This window comes from Neolamprologus multifasciatus, chromosome 5, assembly GCF_963576455.1.
Source record: "Neolamprologus multifasciatus chromosome 5, fNeoMul1.2, whole genome shotgun sequence".
Taxonomy (NCBI): Eukaryota; Metazoa; Chordata; class Actinopteri; order Cichliformes; family Cichlidae; genus Neolamprologus; species Neolamprologus multifasciatus.
Window position 1 is genome coordinate 11834908 of NC_140443.1, and position 17590 is coordinate 11852497.

Consider the following 17590-nt stretch of genomic DNA (forward strand, 5'->3'; position numbering starts at 1 on the left):
CTAAAATATATATCCTGCTGCTTTTACACACGCACTAACATAACGCTCAGCGATTCTCTGCGCGATCAACCTCTCACATGTTTAAGCTGCGGGAGATTTCACTTGTCATGTTTGCATAGTAAGCTAACGATTGATAAGACGATGTCAGAGGAATTGGTGCGCAAATTATCATCACTCACCAATCAGTACTGTCGCTCTCTATACACAGTTCACGCGATTGCAAAGTGAAAGCAAAAAACAAGCGCAAATTCAAACGCGATTTCAGTATGTCACATATTGACAGTGGCCGATGCCAATGACATAATTACCCAGCTACATTTCCGAAAGAATGCAAAAGCATTGACATATATTTTTCCTTCCTAGGATAGGCCGACGGGCAGGGCAGAGATAGATTTTGGTAGCCCGACTGGAAAAAAGCCCCGTCGGGCTAGCGATTTTGCGAGCCCTGTATCTGATTGAGGAATCACTCATCTTTGGAAAAGAGAGTTTATTATGGAGAAATGTCTCTTTCCAAAATAAAAGCTATACTATACGCTTCTTCTGGGCTATATTCTCAGCAGCATATTAAACATATCAGGTCCCCATAAGGAGAATCGTGTGCTAACGGCTGTCTAAATGACTCGGGTAAAGTTTGTAGCATGCTGCTTGTTGTTTTTCTCTGCTTCCACTTGTCTTTGCACTAGGATGATGTCGGAGTAAATGTGCAGTCATATTGGTTGTGTTCCCACTAGTGCTGTCAGCGTAAATCTGAAATGACATTAACGTCACAACACGGCAAATCTCCGTTAACGAGCTACCGCGGATCACCTCATGAGTGGGGCTGGAAGACGTCAACACATTAACGAGCTAACTGCGCTAACACACTAGTTCCCACCAATTGAGCATTGCTGGCACATCCAACATACTGTTTTACTTTTGTCCATGACAGGCTTACCTTCAGGGTCATACATCACATGAAAACCAAAATAGTTCCAAACGCCAGATCTGAATGAGGGTGGGGGAGGTTCAATTTGCCATGTTGCAACTAGCCTAGCTTCTGTCTCGCTAGCTTGCCCTGCGCTCAGTGAATCTGTGTTCGACTACTCCGCCTAGGCTGCACTGTCGAGCGCAGATCCACTGAGCGCTCAACACAGACAGCATCATCAGAAGGAAAGTTGATAAAATAAATTAAAAATGTTGTATCGTTCGATACATATGCGTACCGAACCGAAAGCACTGTATCGAACGGTTCGATATCGATACGAGTATCGTTGCACCCCTACTAATAAGCCAGGTAGGCATGTAGACATTGACAAGACAACCAGTTGAAGTTCAAACTGAGCCTCAGAATGAGTTGAAGATTTAAGTGACTGTGAAGGTGGCATGGTTGTTAGTATCAGACAGGCTGGCGTTCTCACAAACTGGTGATCTGCTTGGACCTTTCTGTACAACCATCCAAGCAGCGGCTCTCTGGGTGAAAATGTCTAGTTGAGGTCAGAGGAGAATGGCCAGATTTAGCACCAACTGAGCATCATTTCAGTCCAGCCGAGTGTTGTCGTTGACCATGTCAATGACTCTTCTAGGCTTCAGTTCTCAATGCGAACAGGGTATACCTAATGAAGTGGCCGCATAAGGTTCACTTGACTGAACAGTTCTCCAGCTTCACTTTGCAGTGCTCAAAAAGTGTTGTTTCACACAATCATTAAATGTGATGACTACCCCAGCCTATCATGAAACACGGAAATATTAACACATGTCATTATGTTAAGTAAACATAATAAAAAAACTCACCCTTATAATCAGCTGAAGGAAATAAGTCAGTAAAAAGAAAAATAGAAGGATCACAGTATGGTGGAAGGAAAGAAAGTCGTGTGTGTGATGTGAGTGAACAGGTGGGTATAACAACACAAGCAGGTTTGAAAAATTCAAAGACAAATTTATTATTTTATCTTCACACAAAAGATTTCAAAAAATAAACAAAGCATAGCTGGAAACAAATATTAGATGCTCTGCCTATAAACACGTTTTTCTTGCTTTGAGCAATAAACAATAATAAAGTTCCTCGTGTACAAAATACTGTCTCCTCGAAAATACTATTTCGAGGAGACAGCGAGCGGTGACCACCTCCTCCTCTCACTCCTGCTGCTGCTCCTCAGGCAACATCACCATCACCTCACCCTCCATCACCACTTTATCCTTAACAGAGCACGTCACAGCAATGAAGGCGAACGACATCTTAATCTTGCGGACTTCGGCTTCGGCCAGCACCTCCTCTCCAACGTAGAGCGGTGCCGGGAAGCGGATCTCCTGGTACAAGAAGATGCAGCCTCGACCTGGCATTCTGGTGCCGAGCACGGCCGAGATCAGGCCGTTGATGAGGACGCCGTGCACAATAGGTGTCTCAAACGAAGTGGTGCTGGCGTACGCCGGATCCAAGTGGAGGGGGTTGGTGTCACCTGTCAGCTCAGCGAACGCCTCCACGTCACGGGAGGAGAACGCTTTGGTGAGGGAAGCTCGCTGGCCAATGTGGAGTGGCCGGCTGAGGTGAGGAGCCACTGCGATGGAAGACAATGGTTTATTAAAGACTCGCCTCCACAGGAAACTCATTGCGGAAAACAGAAAGCTCCTCCGGCCTCAGTCGAGCTGTAGATCCCGACTGTTTCCCGTCAGTGCCAAGAGGAACGGAGACACCTGAACACAGCACAGAGCAACAGAAAGATGGTCTTTATAATGTCTTGGATTAAATATTCCTCAAACACAAATGATGCAACATTACTGCAACATTCCTTAAATTAAATGAAACCTAACTGAAACCTTTGCAAAATGCACAACTCAAAAATCATCCTTATGAGGCTTGGTCACGATTTTCAGGCTTTAAATGACAAAAAAGTTATTATTTCATGGTTGGAAGCTTGTTTCTATAACAAAAACAAAACAAAAATATTTTTTGCCAATCATAAGTCAAAATTTTGGAGTTTTAATCTCAAAACTAACTTTACTGGAAGTTTGGCTCATTTTTACAGGAGTTTTAGTTAGTAAGTCAAAATTCTGAGATAATAATCCAAAGTTTTGACCTACAGATGGAACAAAATGATCGTTTTCCATAATGGGCCTCTAGGGGAGAGACAGCGATCTGAACTGTGGTCCATGCATCTGTGAGCCCATACAGAGCACCTCGAGAAACAGGATGTTTCTTTTAGCCACACCAACACAATCTTTGCTCACAACTGAAACTTAATTCCACACAGGATAATCCAGCATCAATTGCAGAAGCACCAGCACAAGAGACTATGGTGCCAAGACATCTAAAAAGAGCAGCCTTGCTGATACAGTCCACGAGACGCTCTTAAGGGGAGATCAGCAACTCTAAATGAGTCCCTTTCTGAAACTTTTTCAGCACATCTTGTATATGAGACAGAAATATAAAAGGGCAACGTCCTCTTTAAGTCAACCATGATGTTGCATGAGTCCCAGTCTCTTTCTCATGGTGGCGAACGCCGCTATGATTGCAGCCTTGCTATTGTGCGTCACATGAATCCGTACTGATCACCTATCTATTGTATACAAATTTCATCTAACAACAGCAGCTACAAAAAGAACAGTTACATATTTTTTGGCACTAATCTGTTTAAAACAGAGTAAAAAAAATACTTTTTCATCCTCTTTAAACCTCATAGTGCACACTTAAAGCAACTTCTTCATTACTTCATTTTAAATCCACAGCAGCAGTGTCCAGAAAAGCAAAATGAACAAGAACAAAAAAGCTCATGTATCACCTGTAGAGATTAAAGCTGATGCACAGGAACTTTCCTCTTCAGCTCAGGAGTGCAAATACAGAACATCGTTCTGCACAATAAAGCTCAAACATATGTGTAATGCTTCCACACAGATGTAATTTTTTTGTGCCTGGCGGCAGAGATAATCGCCTCAGAGGTAATGTGGTTTGAGAGGGGCGGTAAGGTATTCACAGCTGATAGTCTCAAGGTCGACACAGAGCTTTGGCTCAAAAAAAAAAACAACACACGAGACCCAACCATCAGAAACTCTGTGGAAGGTGACTGATCGGTTGTTCACGGGCTTGTGGCTCAGAAGCTGAAAATCAGTGAAGAACTTCACTTTGTTCACCCTCATTTGCAAACAAGAGACTATCCTACAGATGTGTATATTACAGCATGTTATACTAGCACAAGAGAGGATGATGTGCATCAAATTAGCAGCTTTAATGACGACAATCTGGAGGAAAAAATGTTAAGATTTTCAGCAAGTTTGGTAGAGTTTATTTTTCTGCAAAATATGTAAACTCCATCACCAGAGGATCACCTCTGAGAAAATTCTTATTATGAGAGAAGAGCGGGGATCAAGTCTGCTGACCTGCAGGACTCTGAAGGCACAGGCCTTGTTCTGGTAGGAGCCGAGAAGAGTCAGGGAGCTCCACAGCTTCACCAAACTTCTGCAAACACACACAATAAAAGAAGAAAATGATACCAACAAGTGGTGGTTAGTCTGGTTCAGTTTCAGCTGTCCCACGTGCTTTCAAAATGCTGCCTGAGTAAACCCCAACACCCCACCCCGCCCCCTTTCTCTCATGGTCGGTGGTCACCTGCTGTAAACGCGGAGGAGAGCGGTCAGGGTGTCCTCATCGTACTTCAGGACGTCAAAGTTTACCGCTGCTCCCACCTGAGGAGTGAAAACAAAGTAAGAAAAGCTAAACTGGATCCCTCCACGCTACGCATGAATTAGGACCCTGGATTCAGATAGTTTGGACTATCTAGAACATCTTCCTTTCCTTTTCATCTGCTTCAATCTCACCTTCCACATTCAGCATCTTCCTCCTCTGCACACGTCCAAACCACCTCAGCCTTGTATCTAACTTTTGCTCTAAACTGAGCCTGAGCTGTCCCTCTGATCTGCACTCATTTCTAATCCCACCCATTCTGGTCAATCCCAATAAAAGTCTTAACATATTCTGCTCTACCTTCATTTTTTTTACTAGTGCAGTTTCACTCATGTACTTTTCATGTATTCTGTCTTGCTTCCACTGACTTCCATTCCTCTTCTCTCCAGCACATACCTCCACCTGCTCCCTACTCTCACTAGAGATCACAATTTCATCTGTGATCATCTTAGTACATGGAGACCCCTGGCTGACCTCATCTGTCAGTTTGACATTTACGTGAAGATACATTATCACAAAAAAAACAAAAACAAACAATCTGATCTGATCCAGATCACCACAAACAAACAGTCACTTCAAAGCTGGGACGAGCCCCACATCTGGTAGAATACACTGTATTACCAGAAGTATTCACTCACCTGCCTTCACACGCTTATGAACTTGAGTGACATAACATCCTCGATCCATAGAGTTTAATATGACATCAGCCCACCCTGTGCAGGTATAACAGCTTCAACTCTTCTGGGAAAGCTTTCAGCAAGGCTTACAAGTATGTGTTTGTAGTGGGGTGTTAAACAAGTAGTGGTGTACTTTACAGCACTCCATCCGATGCTTTGCTTGGCCTGGATGCAGCTGCTTGGCTACGGACACCCATTTCATGAAGCTCTCTACGGACTGTTCTTTGATCTAATCTGAAGGCCACATGAAGTTTAGAGGTGTGTAGAGATTGACTCTGCAGAAAGTCGGCAAACTCTGCACACTAGGGCATAGAGATAACATCTGCTAAGCCCACTCTGTGATTTTACATAGAATACCATTTCGTGCTGAGTTAGCGTTGTTCACGCTCGCTTCCACTTTGTTAATACCTCTAACAGTCGACTGTGGAATATTCCTTAGAGAAGAAATTTTACAAGTGGACTCGTTGCACAGGTGGCATCATATTACGGCATCACACTGGAATTCACTGAGCTCCTGAGAGCGACTCATTCTTTCACAAATGTTTGTAGAAGCAGTCTGTATGCCTGGGTGCTTGATTGTATACACCTGTGGCCAAGACAGTTACTGGAACAACTGAATTCACTGATTTGAATGGGCGAGTGAATACTTAGTGTATTTAATGCAAATTAATCCTCACATTATACAGAGGTTCTGAAACTCAGGAGAATAAAACAAGTAAAACAAACACAGAAGCTCCTTATCTCCTCGCTGGTCTTCATGGTCTCACCTCTCCATACAGAGACTTCAGGCCTGTGATGATGAAGTACTTCAGTTCAACCGCACTTAGTCTGGTTGACTCATCCTCCAGCACACTAAAGACACAGAGGAAAAAATAAAGTGTGTGTGTACAAATATCAGCACAGCATCAAACTCTAAAAACACTATGAGGAACTTACAGGCGGACCTTCAGGTAGTGGTACGGTGAGACGTTTTTCAACACGACCCGTTGGTAGACAGATGCTTCTTCCTTCTCCTCCACCTGTTTCATTCTATCAGAGCATCAGTGGCTCAGCCTCTGTCTGATGAAGAGCAGCAGGTGGATCAGCTGACTATAAAAAAAAATCAAAACTGTGGCGCTTACAGAGAGTCTCCTCGTCATGTCTGCATTTTATCGTTAGCCAATAAATACCTGTACTAAAGCAGGAACTGTGTGCGTTACACTTTATTTTGCACAAGCTTGTGAGGGCCTGTCAGTGTGCACTATCAAAGACTTGTAGCAGCAGGTGTTTAAAGCATTTTGTAAATATTCTAGTTACGGGCTGGACCTTTGGACAGCAGCTTTGGGTAACAAAACTGCTGCATTTACACAAAAGCAAACAACAAAGACAAACAGGAACACCTCAGAGGAAACCTGATAAGCTCTAAAATATTACGTTTTGGGAAGCCCAGAGATCTGACAGTGAAACGTCAATAAAACACGAGGAAAACTCAGCCGTACAGCCTTTAAAACCTGAAGCTGAAAGCGGCTAACCCTGGACAAGGTGAACCCGTTAGCTTCAGCTAAGTTATTGTAGCTGCTAGCTGATACTCTGTTATCGACTCCGCACACAGAAATGAACGTTTTTAATTTGTTCTGAAGTTTAATAAAAGCAGGAGCACTTCACTCACCAGCTGCTAAAACGTGGAGGACACACAGCGTGCCGAGAAGTCCTCAGTCCCAGAGAAACGTCTTTCACCAAGGGGGAAGGGGACCCCAGCAGCGCATGCGCAACCAGCTTTCGCAAAGACACGGAAAACTGCAAGATGGATCACTCTTCGCCACGAGACGGCTTATTTTGTCTTGTACGTTGAAAACACATATGGAAGCTTGTTTCTGCCACTGCCACAAAAAACAAACAAACAAAAAAACCAAAACATTTTTGCCATCTATCAGTCGAAATTTCGACTTACTAACTCACTAACTCTGACAAAATAATTTAAAATTAATTTGTGAATTTTTGAGTTATTGAATCAACATTTTGAGGTAATAATCCAAATGTTTGTCTAATGGATGACATTTTTCTCTATGGAAATAAAAATTAATTATTCATTTATTTATTTTTTTAAATTTCAGGTTGTATTTGACAGGACTTGATTTGTCGCCCTCACAATGTCAAAATAACATTTACAACTTGTGTAACCCTAACCCTAACCTTTCAGTGGTGCTATTAAATAGCATATAGCATATTAAACTTCCCAGCTTGAACTTACATCATTCATCTTCTTCGACACACATCCTGTTTTGATCTTGAGTGGGCCAGACCTGTGAAGCTCCTCTTGCGTATGTGTAAGTGTAAAAAGAAGTTTAACTACATATTCAGTTCCAGCTGAACTATTACTTTACTGCAATACATTGCGCAAAGTAGTTCTCTCTACTTTTTTCATCTTTTTTTTTTAATCATGATACTTTTAGTATTTTAATCATGTTTCATCTCTTCAAACACATTTCATTGTAATGCTGACCCTGTACTAACAACATGTGACAAATAAATCTGAATTGCAGGGCCTCGTAGGCAGTGACTACTTCCTATGCATCTTGAATAAATTACTTGATGTGTTATGTCTTCCAAAATGACAGGATTTTTCAACCAACAATCTTAAACACACAGAATCTTTTAATTCCACCATTTTTCAAACTTTATATATTAAAGTTAATAGCTAAAGGATACAAATCACATATCAACAAAAAAAGTTTCATTGTAAATTCAGTCTGATGTAATTTTGTGATGTTAATTATGCAGTCAGTCCACTGCATAGTTCACAAACAGCTGTAAACAGAAGACTACAATGCAGTTTTCTGAAAGTGAAACGTGAAAACGAGGATTGATACCATGACATTAAACTCTAAAGATTATGGATATCAGCCGCCTGCAGGGCAGTGAGTAAGAGTCATACAGATGAAAATATCAGGAATATCTTAAAGTAAAGTAATACTTTTGTGCGTTTGTTCAGTTTTGGTTTTTTTACAGACATAATGTAGGTTTGATGTAGAAATCTCATCATACTTCTCCTCTCCTTCATCATCATGAGGTCAGGGGTCGGCATACAGTTCAAAGGTTTTTCTTCAAGAAACTTTCTTTACGTTGCCATCGCTGACTGCCTGCTCAGACAGGAAGTCTGTGATGAGTTTGGCGGCTTTTCTCGGTCGCTCCAGAGCCACAGAGTGACCACAGCTGTCCAACACCGTCACCTGGCAGTGAGGTAGCGCCCCCTGCAGCACAGCGGCGCCCGAAACGTCCAGCACCTGAGAGTTCAGACAAGTGTGTTACAGCTCTGTGTGACGCTGCAGCACGGCTGTACTGACACACTGAAATATCCCAACACCACATGACGCAGATTTACAGATTTAAAGATTTAAAGATTTAAAGATATTCATGCTCTGTTGTCAATTCGTATAGACTTCCATATTAAAATGATCTTTGAACTTTATTAAAAGCATTAAAAGGCATATTTACAGCCTGGTAGAAATTGTTTTCTATTTCAACAGTACAATTTAATTAATCTTATTAATATGGATACTGTTAAAGTTTAAACTTCTCTCAACAGTGATTCAATAATTTAAATATGAAGGACGTAGTGAGCACAAGTAGATGAGGAGGGCCACTTGGCAGTTCTGATGACCGGCACCCCTAATTTCTTTTTGTTGTTTTTAAGAAGCAGTACATCCTACCCGCAAAGGGCGGAAAATTGGGGCTGAGACATCGTTTTCTAATGATCATCACTGCTGTGGGGTTGTTAATTTACCTGGTCTTCCTTCCCCCAGATAACCTGCAGGGGCACTGTGATCAGATGCATGTTTTCTTGTAGCGAGTGGCGAGACTTCTCCCCAACAATCTCCATGAACACTACACACACACACACACACACACACACACACACACACACACACACACACACACACACACACACACACACACACACACACACACACACACACACACACAGGCAATGAGTTACTAAAGGGAAAATGATAACTGCAGAGTAGAAGTAGACACAATCTGCTTATCTCCCTGCTTCACTGTCTTTATACAAGTGAGTCATATCAAAAGTGCTTTCCTTCACTAATTAATTTATCTGAAATGTCAAATAGAAAATAATGAAAAAAGGCAGGAGGAACTCAATTCACTTCAATTCAGTTTAATATATATAGCGCCAAATCACAGCCATCACTTCAAGGTGCTTTATATTGTAAGGTAGAGACCCTACATTATTACAGAGATGCAAGCATCTCTGCAAGCAACCCCAGTAATCATATGACCACCTTTAAGCAACGACTTGGTGATGGTGGGAAGGAAAAACTCCCTTTTAACAGGAAAAAACCACCAGCAGAACCAGGCTCAGGGAAGTGTGGCCGTCTGCTGTGACCGGTTGGGGATGAGGGGAGGAGGACGGGACAAAGAGAAGAAAAGAGCAGGTGATGGTGAGCGGACTGACCTTCTTTGTAGAAATCATTGTTTGGGATCCTGTTGGCAAGGAGACCGCTCAGCACCTAACAACACACATGCACACAAATGCAAATAAATAAAAAGAAAGAAAGAAAAGCAACAGCAGTACTGGCAGTGTGACTGAGAGCAGGTATATTGTTACAAGCCTTAAATGCAAAGTGACCCAGAAGTGTCTGTGTGATGGTTGAATTCTGTTAATACTAAAGCAAGCTGGAGCATCTTTTGTGGAAGGAAAGGAGATTCAGAGGAACAAAATATCATACTCTCTAGGATGCTACTCTCTGCATTCATATGCACCTTTTGTAAAGTTACGATGTCTTTTGTGAAGCACTTTGCAATGTGGGTTTATGAAACTGCTCCATAAATAAAGATATTCCCATATCAATGATAAAAGTGAAGTAAGGGTTGCATTATAACTCAGTTCATTGCAGATCTTTCTGTGTGCAGTCTGCATGTTTTTCCTGTCCTGCTTTTCCAGCTTCCTCTAGCAGTCCAAAGATATGCACGTGAGGTTAAGTGATTCTAAACTGGCTGTAGATGTGAGGTACATAAAATGCTTAAATTGCAAAGAATAAAGAATAAAATAAAGTGGATGACAGTCTGCAGGATGAATTTGGAAGAGGAAGCTATTAAAATAAGACAGCCACTGAGAAGAGGGTGAAGTATTGTAGTTAAACTTTGGTAAATTTTAGCTTCACCACAGCAAACCTTAAAACCCACAGTCACATTGTTTAAGTACTTCAATGTGATTTCTCCTAAATCCTTACAAATTCTCCTTCACATCTTTCCTTGTCTTAATGACGTGCTGATACAATGGATCATGCGGATAAGGAAACTTGTGAAGAAAGTAATTTCTACAAAGAATCTGAACTGTGCCCATGCAGCTCAGCCCTGTACCTGTCGGGGGAGTTTTGGGGGGGTGTTACAACAGAGTCTCAGCATGTCCTCGAGCTCCTGAATGGTGGTGGGGACAAGCGGGATCGACTCATCCTTCTCACCCATCTCCAGCTCCCTCAGGCGACTGATGAACTCCGAGTCTGTCGGGTAAACCAGACCTGGTTGGGAGAGAAGATGAGGAAGAGGAATTATGCAAACCTGATCATCATCAGCAAACGTAAGGTATGTCTGCTGAGTTTACCTGCCGGGCAAACCAAGGTGACACTGGATAGGTGGGTGGGGTAAGTGGCAGCGTACACCCCAGCGACGTTGCCACCCATTGACGTGCCGACCAGGTGGAAGGGTCTTTTATCGAGACCGATACTCTGCACAAACTACACAGGAAGAAAAACAGAGAGGTGAGTTTTGAAACAGGGCAGTAGTTCAGTGCTTCTGCTGTGGTCCAAACCTGGCAACCTCGCTTTGATTACAAGAATAACCTCCCCCTGAAAGATATCCCAGTGGTTTTTCCAAACTTATAATCACTACAAAGTGCGCAAGTGTCACACACACACAAATTTGTACAGACCTGGTGGATTCGTTCGACCTGACCGCGGATGCTGTAATCCTCTGGACCGGTGCGACTTGTCCCCTCGTGTCCCGGCATGTCCACACACACCACATGTTGGTTTCTAGGGAGGAACTGGAGGAGAAAGCAAACACACCAGAGGCTCACTTACATACACTCAATGACAGAAAGGCTGGAGAATCACCAGTCAAATCTGACAAAATCTGCTTCAACAGTTATAGATTTTTGCCCAAAGGTAAGATTTTACAAAGGGGACAGCTTCCACGTCTCCACGCACAATTCACCAACCCTGTGTTTCCAGATTTACACACAGCTGAGCTGAAGTTCCTTTTTTAGCAGTGAAAACGCCACTGTCACAAACATGTACATCTGATGTTTTGATTTATTTTCGTGTAAAAACCTTGACAACAGGTAGCCACATATCCTTGGTGGCAGAGAAGCCGTGGAGCAGCAGCAGTGATGGTGTTGCGCCTCCTGGTGCCCCACGTGTGGAATAACAGAAGTGGTAATTCCCACTGTGAGAGAAGCGGACAACCAATCCGAGCCTGCGGCGCCAATACCTGCAGAGATTTACAGGTGAGCCGTTATAAAGTCTCATGTTCTGGATGTTCAGTGAACCCTGAGGATTAAACACGAGGCGATCCATCCACTAACATTATGAAATAAATCATGTGATTGTGTAGTCTTTAAAACAAGATCACTGTTTCTGAATTTTCTCTGACTCTGATCATCACTTAATTTTAGGATTCAGTTCAATATCCTGCAGCTGCACATGGTTTCATATGAAAAGGGTCATTATGCAGTCAAAACTGGTGTGAGATTACATTAATGGGAAAATCCCCCCACAAAATAAAAGCACACTAGAAAATTAAAGGTTTACCATGAAACGATGATGTCCTGTAGAAATCATTTAATAACTGCTGTTATGAAAATAAGAGGGATGCTCTGCCACTTATTTCCACAGTTTATTCATGTGATTGTTTAATAATTTATTGTGCAACACTTTGGATATTCATATCAACCACAAATGCAGCTTCATTACTCAACATAAACATAATGAGGTGAATTTCTGCTACCCTTACAACGGTCAGGGTTAAAAAATAAAAACCAAACAAAATAAAAACAGAGATCAGGAACGGTCCCTGAAATCTGGGACCAAAATGATCTCGACAGATAAAAATAATCTTCTACACAGTCACAGATTCACTGTTAATTCTTTGTACATGTTTTTCTTCTTCTATTACATGTCAGTGAGTCAGCACTTTGTGTGCGTGTGTGTGTGTGTGTGTGTGTGTGTGTGTGTGTGTGTGTGTGTGTGTGTAAGACAGAGTGAAGCAACATCAGTAATCCAGTAATCAGCCAGCATGTAGTTTTTTTTCACAGCTTAGTCTAAAGTTCTGAAGGAAAGGTCACTGCTTTGGCTCTTTCACAATAAAAGCATTTTTGAAGCTGTATTGGAACACAGGAACTACATTATTTTCATTCAAATGTAACGCGTATCCAGTTTGTCTGTTTGTTGCTGCTGAAGACTTTATCTGCTGGGTTTAGTAACTTTGAAGAAAATTGCTTGGAGTAACATTTATTAGATTTATTTTCATAAAAAATAAGAAAAATGGAAAACCACTGTACAAAAGTGCAAAAGTCCTGAGCCACCAAGTCTTTTTCCTGTTTCCTTATCTTAAGAATGGCTTCTTGGCAGCCACCCTTCACTGACACCATTTCTAATGAAACTTCAGTGAACAGTAAAGGGATCAGCCGAAGGGTCAGATGACTCTTATGGTCCTTTGTCAGGTCTTTGCTGGATTTTCCTATTTCTTAAGGACATGACTCAGATACTGCTACGGTTTATCAGCTGTAATTTTTCAGACCTGTAATTTCTTTATTTTTCCCTCATGAAAAGCAGCCAATGTCCAAAGAAAAGGTTTGGAAGACCTCCAGAAGGCTGGACACCTACTGATGATGACCACTTAAAAAAATCACAACAAAGTCTGGCTGCTTGGAAGCAAAACATGAGAAATAAGGAATGACTCAAGACTTTTGCAGAGTACTGTAGGTGGAAAATCTTTTCCATTACTTCTGCTATAATCCAGTGGTGTGCCTAAACCAAACAGATACAAGTCTAACCCGCCTGTTTGTTCTCTGTGTGCATGTCCTCTCTGTGCCTTTACCAGTTGTACGCCTTGAGGAGCGCTCCAGGCCAGAACAGGAAGGAGGTGACGAAAGCAAGCACGGGCACAACCAGGACACCTCCTGCCAGCATTATCATTTTGGCCACATTCAGCTCCATCGTTGCAGACTCCTTTAAAAAAAAAAAAAAAAAAAAACAGATCACAAACTGCACTCTCAGCTCAGTTTAACTGTAGATAATCAAGCAGAACCTGAATAATTTATTAGTCCCAGACGAAACTGTGTCCTCACAGTTGCTCCAAGACAGTAAGAAGAGTAACTAATAGTGTTATACTGTATAATAATAATAATAGATACAGACGCTGAGTACTGCATCCAGAGTACTGAAGTGACAAAAGTCCAGTTAAATCACTCAGTCTTGCCTCAGTCAATGATACATATAGCTGTAAACAAACATATAGTCAGGGAAATGTGCTGGCTAATTTATGCCTTCACTCCAAAAAAAGACAAAGCCTAACTTAAGCTGATAAATAAAAAGTATTCCCATTGTTTTCCAACCTTATGGCATCACTTCTTTTACTTTTAGTGTAAAAGATCCATTTTTCCACTGCAGAAAGCGAAGGTGGGAAAAGATAACACACACAAACTGGTTTAACAAACTTTTTGGTTCTTGTTGTTTGAACCTGAGAAAAGGTGTAAAGCTGTGGCGGTATCAGCATGCATTTTTATAGTTAGACTTTAAGCTACAGACTTTACTCCAGATGTCTCCCCTGACACAATCCAGCCCATTTATCCAAGTTTAAGATGAGGACTATGGCTAGACTTGCTCATGAGGGTGTGTTTGTATCTCTTCCTGGTATCGATTGGGGGCTCTCTCACACAAAAGGTGAATGTGTTAACCACAGTTATTTCTTATATTTAAGGAGTACTGGTACAAAAACAGTGTTTGCCTCTGTGGATGATTTCCTCTGTACTGATGTGGTGATTTCTTTTCTTAAATAAACCAGTAAGGCTTAAGGTTTGGGGAGTGGCTGCTTTGACTGACAGGTTTCAGCTGATCACTGTCAGCTAAGGCTTTCCCAACGTTTTTGTCCCTTTTTAAAGCATTTTAAGTATAATTACATTGCTTATAATAATAAAAGGTTGTAATAAATGAAATTCAACTCACTAAAAATATAATACAAACTTCTTGTAGGTTCCCTTTAAATTAATTGTAATTATACTTAAATGCTTTGAAAAAAACTGGATGAAAGAGAGCCAGGTAGAGCTGAGTGTAAAATATGAACCCAAAACTCAGTAATAGGAGTTGCCTGCTCAACCCAGTGAGCTAAACCACCATATGTTAGCTTGTTTCTTAGCTCTAATTATCAGGCACCTGCGTCCGTGGCTTCCACACAATATGTCATAAATGCAGCATTGAACCAGGCTTGTTGATAATGAGCACACAAGGTCAAATATGGCAACTTATGGTAACAGCAAATCGACACAGCAGTTGTAATAGTTAATGTCGAGGTATTGCTTCCGTCGTTCATATACAGTCTATGATTTTGACATGAAATCGCAATTAAGGCAAGTGCCACAAAATCAACAGAATACAACAGGATTACTTAACCCACTGAACAACGTCCAGTGCTGCAAGCCCAACCCAGAAAGACATTGAACCTTTGAAGCAGCTGCAAAGTTCACAGTTTCCGGAGAAAGCACCTGTAGGGGGGATATGCTTAAAAAATAAACTACTTCTACTCGTAATATACCGTAGTAATACACAGTAATCGGGATTTGGAGGTTTGCTTTGATGTAGAAATCAGACATTAAACAAGTAAAAAAGTGCATTTGTTAGGCGTTTTTTTTAAAGGTTAGAACCGGAAAATGAGTAAAACAAGTTTACATTGAGAAAAAAATGCGGAAGTTTCCTTTAACCGTAACGGTCACAGGCTTAAAGAGACAAACTTCTCTTTTTGAATATTTAGTTCACTGACGGTTTGATGGTAGAACAGCAGATACAAAGGTTACATTAAAAACTCGTGTCCTTTTAACGTGCTGAAAACGTCACATCGGACATAACGCGGACACCTCAGGCTGAGTACTATAACGGTTTATCTACACCTGCAGGGTCAGCGGCGCCCTACCTGTCAGGGTCCTCTTCGAGCTGTCAGTGCCGGCTGTCCTCCATTCAGTCCGCTGCTCTTCCTCCTCTTTCACCCAAATTACATAACAGCCTTTCATCCGCACTTAAAGGGAAACTGCTGAAGAAAAATGCTGTGCTGCATTCAGGTGCCGTCAGAAACAGAGGATGTGTGATGTGTGCGAGCACTTCCACAAGAGGGCGCCAACTTCTACAGGCAGCTCTTAGAGAACAGCACTGATGCTCCAGAATTTCTGTGGAAGTTAAAGCAATTTATATATTTATTTTCTTCAAATGAATGTTTCAGTTGATTTCTGTCCAGTGTTTTGTGGCTCGGAGGGCTGGCAGATCCCCAGTTTAAGACTGGGAGGAGACAAAAAGCCTCGGAGGGTTGCACAAGAAAGGTAATTGGCTAAAAATCTGTGACCAACCAAATGAGCTGATGATCCTGCTGTGGTGAGAAAGGAGCAGCTGAAAAAAAGCTTTTTTAAATAGTGGTTTGAACTGATTGGAGCTCAACTGGAAAAACACAATGTCAGGATTTAGCAACATATCTGTCACTGCTTGTGTGTAATGCTAGAAAACTTTCCCCTTCTTTCTTCTTTTGATCATCCAAGGGGTCTTGAACTTTTGCCGGGTTTTTTTTGGCCAAAAACCTCATTTAAAGGCTGCCAGTCTTCGCGCATTTGCTAAATTATACACTGAAAACCACTTTATAATAAAAGGAAAGAATATACTTAGGATCTAAATAAGAGGGTTTTAACAGTATGACAGTTGCTAATAATAATGAATTATAATAAAGCAGGAAGTAGTCTGTAATATTGTTTGAAATGTGAAAATAGCTGGAAAAGAGGGGAAAAGTTATAAACTTGTGATTATTTACAATAAAAAGACCTGCTGTGGTGATGACATCGACTTCTGAGCCGCAGAGTCTTCAAGCCAGTTATTATCATAATTTGAACTTTGTATTAAGAAACACTTAACCTGCATTAACTATTTTTGAACCAATCAGCACACAAATACCAGCACTTTCAGTCAGTCATTTAAGTTTGTTGGTTACTGTGAGTGTGAAAAGATCATCAACTTTCTGAATGAACAACTTTTACATTCCTAACAAACTCAAGGAAGCTTTCAATGCTCAACAAACTGATTTTCAGCCATATTAGGGATAATCATGTTGTATAATCTGTGTAATCAGAGGCTGATATTACGCAAAGATGAGCTTTTCTCCCTGCTTACAATGCACACTATTAAAGGCCATAAAACTCTGCAGATCAAATAAATTGTCTCACTTTGGGGCTAAAAATATCCCAATCTGTTTTTTCTTTCATGGTTCAGGAAGCGGCTGTCAGACGGTCAGCTGGGTGATGTAACTGCCCGGGAACGTCAGTCCAGAAACCACAGGAATACCTCACATTCCTGCAGGTAGTAGGTCAGCACACACACAGACACACACACACACATATTAGTGGAGTTTTGTAATCCTCAGTGATTCTAATTTTTCTGCCTGCAGCTGGTTTATTTGAGAAAACTTCCTGATTTGTTCTTGTGAAATTTTCATTTGTTATGTTTCATTTTTGATGATTAATCAATGTCTGTGTGTCATAGATTAAAATATAGTTCTAGTACATTGAAGAATATTAAATATTTGCTGTTGTAACAAGCGGTCACTGCCAGTCAGTGAAGAATAAGATGCTTTTAACAAATTGCTTGTGTAAACATGCATCTAACCTTTATTCAGCCAGGGGGAAAAAGACTCCTGAGAAAAAAAATCTATTTACAACAGTGTCCTGGGCAAGAAAGATGCGGTAATGTAACGGTAATCTAATTACCGTTTTTGCAATAGTAATCCCTTACTTTACTCGTTACTTGAAAAAAGTAATTGGATTACAGTAACACGTTACAAGTAACGCGGGATTGTTGAGTTTACCTTGTCAGTGGATTATTGTTGAAAAACCTTGCTTTGGAAAGGATTGCCTAACTAACTCGTTGTGTTTGCCTTTACTAGGAATTGGGAATGGAGTGTGTTTCACAGGAGTGGAGCCACAGTTTGGAATTGGAGATTGGTTTGGAGATTG

At 41.3% G+C, this 17590-nt stretch overlaps 3 protein-coding genes across 3 annotated transcripts; all 3 read right to left on the bottom strand.

Moving 5' to 3' along the window:
* Window positions 1-1894: 1894 nt before the first annotated feature.
* Window positions 1895-2586, bottom strand: LOC146518131 (hydroxyacyl-thioester dehydratase type 2, mitochondrial-like). Its single transcript, XM_085158557.1, has one exon. The coding sequence runs from the start codon at window positions 2584-2586 to the stop codon at window positions 2113-2115; it is 474 nt and encodes a 157-aa protein (XP_085014683.1). The 3' UTR covers window positions 1895-2112.
* On the bottom strand, window positions 2535-7115 carry rpp14 (ribonuclease P/MRP 14 subunit). The gene is made up of 6 exons (XM_085158558.1): window positions 6980-7115; window positions 6268-6420; window positions 6099-6183; window positions 4580-4656; window positions 4351-4429; window positions 2535-2670 (listed from the first exon to the last, which is right to left on the bottom strand). The coding sequence occupies exons 2-6, from the start codon at window positions 6357-6359 to the stop codon at window positions 2614-2616; spliced, it is 390 nt and encodes a 129-aa protein (XP_085014684.1). The 5' UTR covers window positions 6360-6420; window positions 6980-7115; the 3' UTR covers window positions 2535-2613.
* An 832-nt stretch (window positions 7116-7947) lies between these two features.
* LOC146518133 (monoacylglycerol lipase abhd6-A-like) lies at window positions 7948-15685 on the bottom strand. Its single transcript, XM_085158553.1, has 9 exons — window positions 15517-15685; window positions 13429-13559; window positions 11661-11820; window positions 11261-11374; window positions 10934-11066; window positions 10693-10850; window positions 9785-9839; window positions 9095-9195; window positions 7948-8594 (listed from the first exon to the last, which is right to left on the bottom strand). The coding sequence occupies exons 2-9, from the start codon at window positions 13545-13547 to the stop codon at window positions 8415-8417; spliced, it is 1020 nt and encodes a 339-aa protein (XP_085014679.1). The 5' UTR covers window positions 13548-13559; window positions 15517-15685; the 3' UTR covers window positions 7948-8414.
* Between the last annotated feature and the right edge of the window lie 1905 nt (window positions 15686-17590).

Bases quoted from the DNA above. Each gene is read 5' to 3' on its own strand.
- LOC146518131 (XM_085158557.1), bottom strand. From the start codon at position 2,586: ATGAGTTTCCTGTGGAGGCGAGTCTTTAATAAACCATTGTCTTCCATC.
- rpp14 (XM_085158558.1), bottom strand. From the start codon at position 6,359: ATGAAACAGGTGGAGGAGAAGGAAGAAGCATCTGTCTACCAACGGGTC. The intron at 6,184-6,267 runs GTAAGTTCCTCA...CTGTGTCTTTAG, and splicing joins CACTACCTGAAGGTCCGCCT to TGTGCTGGAGGATGAGTCAA. The intron at 2,671-4,350 runs GTCAGCAGACTT...TGCTGTGTTCAG, and splicing joins GTGCCTTCAGAGTCCTGCAG to GTGTCTCCGTTCCTCTTGGC.
- LOC146518133 (XM_085158553.1), bottom strand. From the start codon at position 13,547: ATGGAGCTGAATGTGGCCAAAATGATAATGCTGGCAGGAGGTGTCCTG. The intron at 10,851-10,933 runs GTAAACTCAGCA...TCTCCCAACCAG, and splicing joins CACCTTGGTTTGCCCGGCAG to GTCTGGTTTACCCGACAGAC. The intron at 9,840-10,692 runs GTACAGGGCTGA...GTGTGTTGTTAG, and splicing joins CCCCAAAACTCCCCCGACAG to GTGCTGAGCGGTCTCCTTGC.